Genomic DNA, 8,831 nt, shown 5'->3' with positions numbered 1-8,831 from the left:
GGAAGGGGAAGTCGCAGACTAGTCATGTCAAACAGTTAATACATTTTTGTGCGTTTCTTTTATTTAATAGACGAAGGCTTCAAACTTTTAAAAAAATGTTCGTTGGGGACGATGAGGACGGAGACTTCTTGTCTCCCACAGGAGGGTGAGTTGGTTTTGTACTCCGAGCTAATGCTCTTTAGGCTATAAGCTAACTAGCTCACCAGGATTTAGCCCATGTTCTAGCCGTTGACCCAGCTTTCATTTTAATCTTTGTATTAATCGTGATTAAATGGAGTCCACCACCATTAAAAAAGTCTAAAGAGCAGGCGGATCATTTTAAGCCCCTTTCTAACATGTAGTACATATTTCAGTTATGGTTTTAATTCCCTTTGTTACGTGTTTTACCGGAATATCAAGAGAATCCCGGTGAAGTGATGTGAAGTTTTGTCAAAGCAACATATCTGTGCCGAATTTCAAAGTGACCTCATATACACAATGAAGAAAATAAAACGGCATTTAAGTGAAGTTCAGGACTATTAATGCAGTGTAAAGTTAACAGGTATGAGCGGGTTTGAATCGTTTTGTCATGCAAAGTGTGACCTCTTATAGGTTTGCGGCAGTATGATTGCTTATATCAAACACTCCGGTGTTGGTTCTGCCTGCTCACATGATTCTGTGGCTCATTTTCCAAGTAGCATTCATGAATGTAGCTTCTCAGACTGTTCAAGCCTTCATCAAATGTAATTTTTCTTTCGTGTTTATCTGTCGCCCGCAATAAAAGCATAAAAGAAGTAGATGATTTTATCAGGCAAAAACCTGCAAAACTTCGGGGCTTTTTGTTTTTTTAAACAGCGCGATGACGTTTACCCCTTTTCACAGTAAACGTCATCGCGTTCAGAAGGACGCTACTGCAAATTAAAGAGTTTCATTATTTTCATTTACTGAAGTTATTAACTTATTTTATGGACAGGTGCGTGAAAATTAGTTGGTGCGTGATGTTTTTTCATGCGTGAACTGGCCACAGACTTTCTTGTTTAAAAATGTGTGTGAGTGAGGAGAGATGCTTTGCACACAGGGTGAATGAGCACAACAAGATCTGACATCGGGATATTTTCTTTTCAGAAAAAATGAAAGCCAAGTAAATTGTGAGATACTGGACTGTTGTTTGAGCTTCAAAGTGTTCTTGAAAAACATTTAACCCATCCTGCCCTCAATGTAAGCAGTACAGGATTCCTCAAGCCAACTTACTGAACCACATTCTGACTATTAACATCTAACTGGTAAATGAAAATGAATGTATTTACTATGGAAGCGTGCATGTGCATATAAAGAGGTTACTTCTAGAAACTAAAGCCACAAAAGCAGCATGATATGGGACGTCTAAAACTGTGACACACAGTTTAAAAATAATAATAAAATGAATACAATGAGAACACTGCAGGCTGATTCACAGTGATATAGACACTTTGATGGCTATACTACATTTAACTGTGGTATACAGTTATGTGAAAAAGAGTTCACATGACTCTATAGAGTTTACTGCTTCCATAGGAATTAGGAAGGTAAACGGTCATTGATAAGAATGGGGACGTATGTCCGTAGAAGCAAGTTTTGGACGTTTGGACGTGTTTTAAAATACTACCAATGGAAAAATAAAAACCAGTGTTTTAAGAGTACTATAGAGTTTGTACTGGGGAATACATGATGTAATCCCGGTTGTTAATGCAAACTGTGTGTCACGTTGTCATGGGAATGTGTGTGTATTCATTTAACCATTCACAAAATGTGTAAACATATTTATACTTGATTTTGACTTAGCTTCTTAGTCTGTTTTACACTACTGGAAATGCAGTTAGAGCATAGGACACGTGCCACAAATACCCATTCAATCAGTAAGAGCAGTTTCACATTGATATGCCAAAAAACCAAATCATTTTCGCTTCACCTTTACTGCGCTATGGGACGTTATATTTTATGTTGACTGTATCCACTAAGCTTCAGAGCTCTAATGTGCAGCACTATAAAGAGCGCTCGCAGCAATAAAACAGTTAACCTGTTTTGAATTGTGTATTTTACCACTGCATACTAAATCACTAGATTAACAATTTTATAAAGTATTAATCTAATTTTTTTCTTTCTTGCAACAGTGATGTATTTTATTGTTAAATTTTTATGTTCTCTCTAAATTTCTAAAAACCATGAACTCATTATCTGATAATCATGTCTCGAGCTGGACCAGGTGACACTCATAGAGCATCTGGGAGATGTATTGTGGAGTAAAAGGCCATCTATCGAGGGCTAAAGGTTGGCTGAGACAGCCATGTAACAGGACAATGATGCCAAGCACACTATCAAACCTATGAATAAATTTAGTCATTCATTTATTTATTCTTTTACATTTTTCAGCCAAAGCCTGGCCTTAGAATGTGGTAGCTTAAAGCAGCTGTGTGTAAATTCGAACCTTTGCATAACAATTAAAACAATTAATTTGACACTATTTTCAAAATGCAGCGTTTTGCAGCTTTCTTAGTGTCATTGGAAAAGTAGTTCCAGAAGCTTGAATTATTTCTTCTTCTTTAAAGAAAAAAGGGATCTGTGTGTTGAAAGACCCAAACTTGGTGCACTTTTGTCATGGGACAGACTCACTGAGTATTAGGAAAGCTTCCAGCTGACTTTTTAATCTTTGCCACTTTTCTCATGCCTCCTCCCTCTGCACGAGTTCTGTGTGACTGTAGTGCAGTGTGTGTGTGAGCGTTTGGGATCAGTGGCAAGCGTAGAGCCTGTTGTTGAGGAGGGACAAGTGTTATGGAATCTAATTCCTCTCACATGCTGCTTGTTAGAGTAGACTGGAGTTGAAGGCTTCTGCTACAGCCCATCTCTTCCCTCCAAAGACCCGTGCAGCACTAAAGCCAGAGCGCTGCGCTTTTCTTCTTTTTCTGCTACGCTGTTGAATTTGTCACACAAGTGTGATAGCACTGGGGGTTGAGTGGTCAGCATAGCAAGCGAGACGAGCATTGGAACAAGCATTAAAAGGATTCTGACTCACACATGCAAACTGGCTGCCCCTCCTCAGCCCAGTTCCTTACCGTCGGAGATGAATGCATTAAGGCTTTCAACATGTCTGTTCTGGGAGATGCCAGTGATTACCAGTGGAAGGAGTTCCAGGGGTCAGTATCAGGCTGCCACCAGTGACTAAAAATTACTTGGCAAGTAATTGGATAACGAACTAATCATTTCAGCCATTTGCTTATAAAATATGTGATTAGAGAAAGAATCTTGATGTCATGTGAAATATGTGACAGACAGTTTACTTACTGTCCCACATAATTTACCCCCCATATGGAAAAGAAATAGAATAAACTTATAAAAGACTTGCATCAGATGTGGCCTTCTTCATATAGTGAATCATATAAGGCTGATATGATTCACTCATGAAAGTGGCCACTTTCATATATTGTTTTAGTAAATATCCAAAAGATACAAGTTTCATTTATATAATTTTTCAAGGGATCTTATATGTGTTTTCACTCTTGTATGCTTTTCATACAAGTTTCACACAAGACAGATACAAACGTCAGAAGATTTATAAATATCTCTTCCATATGGGTATTATGACTGTGGACAAAATAGTATATTTGAATTTTAAAAAAAAAACAAACATCAGCTGGTAGTGGTTAAAATGGTTACAATAATGACATCTTGATGCCAGCTCGATGATGTGTGGTTTTGTGACACTTTCTTGTTTACACATGTCTGGTTGCTATATATACAGTTTATACCTGGGAACTTGACTATAAAATAAAATGTTGGTGCTGTTACCGCCGTCTGGCGGGTACTGCCTGTGGTCAACAGTATTCTGATGATCACAGGGCTCACTGTTGCCTTCACCTTCCACATCTCTAGCTCTTGGTATTCCTCAAGCTTTTGTGTTCTTTGCTATCACTTGCGATGGCTATATCTGTTACTACAGACTTCTTCCGCTTCTTGCCCACCACTACTACATGTGGTTGGTTAGCTGCCACCAATTTGTCCATCAGTATCTGGAAGTCTTGGCCTGGTCATTCTCAACCACAACCACCATTTCAGCCTGCACCTGGGCTCGTGCCTAGTGTTGTAGACCCAGCCTCTGTCAGTCTTGTGCATATTCCTGTGCTGCCATGATTAGTGCCTCTGTGCTGTATTTTAGTCCAGCTTTGTCCAGCCATTTGTAGGATCAGTTGTGTCAGACCTTCCCAAAGTGTGGGGGGCGCAGAGCCATGGCGGGGGGGCGCGGGATGGAAAGGGGGAAAAAAAACAAAACGCTTGGACACTGCTAGCACGGGCACCTACAGAAACGCAAAGCAGGAGATGAAGCATCGCTGAATATGTTTCCAAACCAACTTCATTCTAAGCCAAAGACTAGAAAATATGGTGAAGCAAATCTGCCCTTTGGCTTCACCTGCACAAGTGCCGAGGTAGGTCTCCCTGCAGAGACAAACAGTATCCCACATTCGTGATTTTTTGTTCACAAACACTTCTTGTAATGACTAACTACTTCTGACATTTTGGAGATATACAGTGGGGCAAAAAAGTATTTAGTCAGCCACCGATTGTGCAAGTTCCCCCACCTAAAATGATGACAGAGGTCAGTAATTTGCACCAGAGGTACACTTCAACTGTGAGAGACAGAATGTGAAAAAAAAATCCATGAATCCACATGGTAGGATTTGTAAAGAATTTATTGGTAAATCAGGGTGGAAAATAAGTATTTGGTCAATAACAAAAATACAACTCAATACTTTGTAACATAACCTTTGTTATGCCCTATGCATAGCCAAGAAAACAGTCCTCATGAACTGGAAAAATAAAAATAATCTTAATTCTAACCAATATAGAAATTATCTATTAGATTACATTAGTCTTGACACAGCCTCTGCCACCACATCAGATCAATTGCTCTGGGCCCCTTTTATCAGCTCCATCACCTAGTGGGGGTGGGGGGTCATAGTTTGGTCCCGCCTTCACTGTTGTGATTGGTGAGGGGGTAGGGACAGGCTTAGGGCGTCGGGGGGTTCCCCGGAGGCATCTTCCTTGGGGGGCTCAACCCGGGGTAGCGGTCACGTCCGGTTGAGGGCTCTGTTGGCTCTCAGGTGACTGTTTCCTCGCAGCTGCGTGCAGCGGGGCTAGGGGAGGGTCTGTGCTGACGGACGTGGGTTACTGACCTGGCAACCTGGCTGCCCCTGGGTGGGTCCGGGATGGGCGTGAGGTTCTGGGGGTGCTCCGTCTCTGGGCGGGGGCCCGGGCCGGGCCTCGGGGGCTCGGGTCCTGGTTGGTGTGTTGCCGGGGTTGTGGGCGGGTGGGTGCATGGGGGCCCGGCCCTGGAGCAGGGTGCCGCCGGTGCATCGAGCCGCCTGGGGGGCTCTTCAACTGGTGGGGGGGATGGTCACATCTGGCAGGAGCTTTCTTCTCTCAGGAACTCTCTGCAGGAGGGGGAGATACAGGAGAGGTGGAGGAAGATCTCAGCCTGGGCGTTTACCGTCTTATGTAGTCTGGAAGATGTGTGGTTGGTGGGGTGGGTGCAGTTTTCTCTGTGGTGGGGTTGGGTGGACTGTCCAGGGCTCTGTGGAGCCGGGGGGCGCTACTGCACTGGGCCCCGGTCTGATGGGCCTGGGCCCCCCTTCCCTGGCGGGTCGCGGAGGGTGGGAGTGCCTACTGGGGTCAGCGGGGGAGCTGGCCCCAGGGAGGGGTTACCTGCCCCTCCCTTCCTTCCCTCCCCATCTCCAGCTGCCTCCCTCTTCCCGCTCCTCCACAACCACCCACACATGCAGGGCCTTGGAGTGGGGGTATGTCACCAGGGTGCAGAGGAGGCTACCCCCCCCCCCCCCCTGTCCCCTTCTGGCTGCCTCTGCCTCAATTTTATCCCACAACTTAGACATTCACATTATTCACACTCTCATTACACATACATATAGGATCTTGGGGGTGGGCACAATCACGGAGTCCAAATCACCATCAGGGTGTATACCTCACCCCTGACGTCGTTGCCCACCTCTCAATTTTAAATACACTTAGTCATTGAGGGTTAGCAGGAGGGACTATGCGCTTACCTGCTGCTCCTTGGCAGGTAGCTCCATGCCCTCCTGGGTTTTAATTGCACCTTAGAACACATATGCATCAACACTACAATGAGCGGGTGGAGGGAGGTTTGGAGTCTTCTCCCACCCCCATTCTCTGCGGCCTGCTGGAGCGGGAGGGCTAGTAGGAGGAGTTGGCCGTCCGACTGCGGTCTGGGGTGTGGGGCCTCCCTGCTGCTGCGGAGTCGGGGTGGTCTGCCTCTCCCCACCGCAGGGAAAAGGGTAACACCACCTGGGTCTGGGTGCAATTCCCCCCTCCAGGGGCAAGGGTACCTAGACCCGGTTTGTAGAGTACGCTTGGGGAGTGTGATTGTGTGTACAGCGTCTCTTTATGTCTGTCTCCACGTTGGTTGAGTGTGGAGTGAGTGCATATGAGAGCATGAGGGTGGGAATGGACGTTTGTGTCTGTGTGTGCCTGTATGTCTGTGTCTATATGTCAGGTTGGGTATCAGACGCCACCTCTCTGGGGACACCTCAGGCCCTCCAAGGTTTGGAGGCCTATCTCCACCCACCACCACTTCCCCTGCCGGTGGCGGACTCCCTCAGGTGTCGGTGTGTTGGTGGTTCTTTGTGTCTGGGGGTGGGCGTCCGGGTACACACCGGCTCACTCCTTGGCGGCCGCTTGTCGGGGCCTGGGGCCTGGGGCTCGCTCGGGCCCCTTTGGAGGTGGGGTGCCCCCGGCCTCTCGGCCTAGGGCTCGGTCACTCAGGCGCAGCTGGGGGCCGGCGGAGCTCACGGGCGCGTCACTGCAACCCCCCCTGGCTTCTGCTCCGCGGCTGCTGAGTGAGCCCTCATCTGGGACTCTCCTCAGCTCTTACTGGAACAGTGGCGCGGCTGCCCCTCTGTTGGTCTTCCATGGTCTCTTGTGTTCTGGGGGCCTCTGGATGTCTGGAGTTTTGATCTCCTCCATACCCGCTTCACACCCTGGAGGACGGGGCTGTGGCCCCCCCACACTCCCTAGCAGATCATTACATGGAGAAACCTTTGGAATGCAAGCATGCTGATCCACACAGGTATGCACACATGGGTATTCACAGACGCGGACTAAAGCTTTCTTGGCTGCTGCCTCAAAGCACACTGTGCGCTGTCTATCTTGCGTGCTGCACAATATCGTTTATTACTTAGTAAATACTGATATCTATGACTAGCTAGTTTATTGTGATGGTGCTTTGTTTTCTCTATTATTATGTTGCTCTTTGTTGTTTGCTGTCTCCTCTGTTTGTTTGTTTGTTTTTTTTTTCTCCATACAGGTGACCCAGGAGTTTTTTTTTTTTTTTTTTTTTTTTTTTTTTTGTCTCTCTTCCCCCCCCTTCTCACCGTCTCTTCTCCCCTTGGGTTTTCTTTCTTTCTCTCCCCCTCTCTCTCTCATTCATTCCCCCTGTCCTATTTATTAAAAAAAAAAAAAAAAAAAAAAAAAAAAATGACAAAGGATGAACTGAAGCTCTGCCATCACGTAATGTCGCATACTGCTGTTTCTGATGTCATTTAAGAAAAAAAACAAAAAAAAAAACAAAAAAAAAACATAACCTTTGTTGGCAATAACAGAGGTCAAACGTTTACTATAGGTCTTTACCAGGTTTGCACACACAGTAGCTGGTATTTTGGCCCATTCCTCCATGCAGATCTTCTCGAGAGCAGTGATGTTTTGGGGCTGTCGCCGAGCAACACGGACTTTCAACTCCCGCCACAGATTTTCTATGGGGTTGAGGTCTGGAGACTGGCTAGGCCACTCCAGGACTTTCAAATGCTTCTTACGGAGCCACTCCTTTGTTGCCCGGGCGGTGTGTTTTGGATCATTGTCATGTTGGAAGACCCAGCCTCGTTTCATCTTCAAAGTTCTCACTGATGGAAGGAGGTTTTGGCTCAAAATCTCACGATACATGGCCCCATTCATTCTGTCCTTAACACGGATCAGTCGTCCTGTCCCCTTGGCAGAAAAACAGCCCCATAGCATGATGTTTCCACCCCCATGCTTCACAGTAGGTATGGTGTTCTTGGGATGCAACTCAGTATTCTTCTTCCTCCAAACACGACGAGTTGAGTTTATACCAAAAAGTTCTACTTTGGTTTCATCTGACCACATGACATTCTCCCAATCCTCTGCTGTATCATCCATGTGCTCTCTGGCAAACTTCAGACGGGCCTGGACATGCACTGGCTTCAGCAGCGGAACACGTCTGGCACTGCGGGATTTGATTCCCTGCCGTTGTAGTGTGTTACTGATGGTGACCTTTGTTACTTTGGTCCCAGCTCTCTGCAGGTCATTCACCAGGTCCCCCCGTGTGGTTCTGGGATCTTTGCTCACCGTTCTCATGATTATTTTGACCCCACGGGATGAGATCTTGCGTGGAGCCCCAGATCGAGGGAGATTATCAGTGGTCTTGTATGTCTTCCATTTTCTGATGATTGCTCCCACAGTTGATTTTTTCACACCAAGCTGCTTGCCTATTGTAGATTCACTCTTCCCAGTCTGGTGCAGGTCTACAATACTTTTCCTGGTGTCCTTCGAAAGCTCTTTGGTCTTGGCCATGGCGGAGTTTGGAGTCTGACTGTTTGAGGCTGTGGACAGGTGTCTTTTATACAGATGATGAGTTCAAACAGGTGCCATTCATACAGGTAACGAGTGGGGGACAGAAAAGCTTCTTACAGAAGACGTTACAGGTCTGTGAGAGCCAGAGATTTTCCTTGTTTGAGGTGACCAAATACTTATTTTCCACCCTGATTTACGAATAAATT

The 8,831-nt window shown here is 45.8% G+C and overlaps 1 protein-coding gene across 2 annotated transcripts in view; it reads left to right on the top strand.

Annotated features, from left to right (window-relative positions):
* The window catches only part of fkbp15b (FKBP prolyl isomerase family member 15b), a 29,811-nt gene continuing 20,980 nt past the window's right edge, over positions 1–8,831 (top strand). For both annotated transcript variants that reach the window (XM_085367030.1, XM_085367031.1), the window contains exon 1: positions 1–145. In XM_085367030.1, the coding sequence (XP_085223156.1) occupies positions 96–145 (50 nt within the window). In that variant the 5' untranslated portion in view covers positions 1–95. The remainder of the gene's footprint in view (positions 146–8,831) is intronic.

The sequence above is a fragment of the Diplotaxodon limnothrissa genome, linkage group LG12, assembly GCF_057381915.1.
Source record: "Diplotaxodon limnothrissa isolate DT_005_m linkage group LG12, D_limnothrissa_male_GT1.1, whole genome shotgun sequence".
Classification (NCBI taxonomy): domain Eukaryota; kingdom Metazoa; phylum Chordata; class Actinopteri; order Cichliformes; family Cichlidae; genus Diplotaxodon; species Diplotaxodon limnothrissa.
Note: the sequence above shows the minus strand (reverse complement) of the source record. Positions and strands in the feature narration are given on the sequence as shown.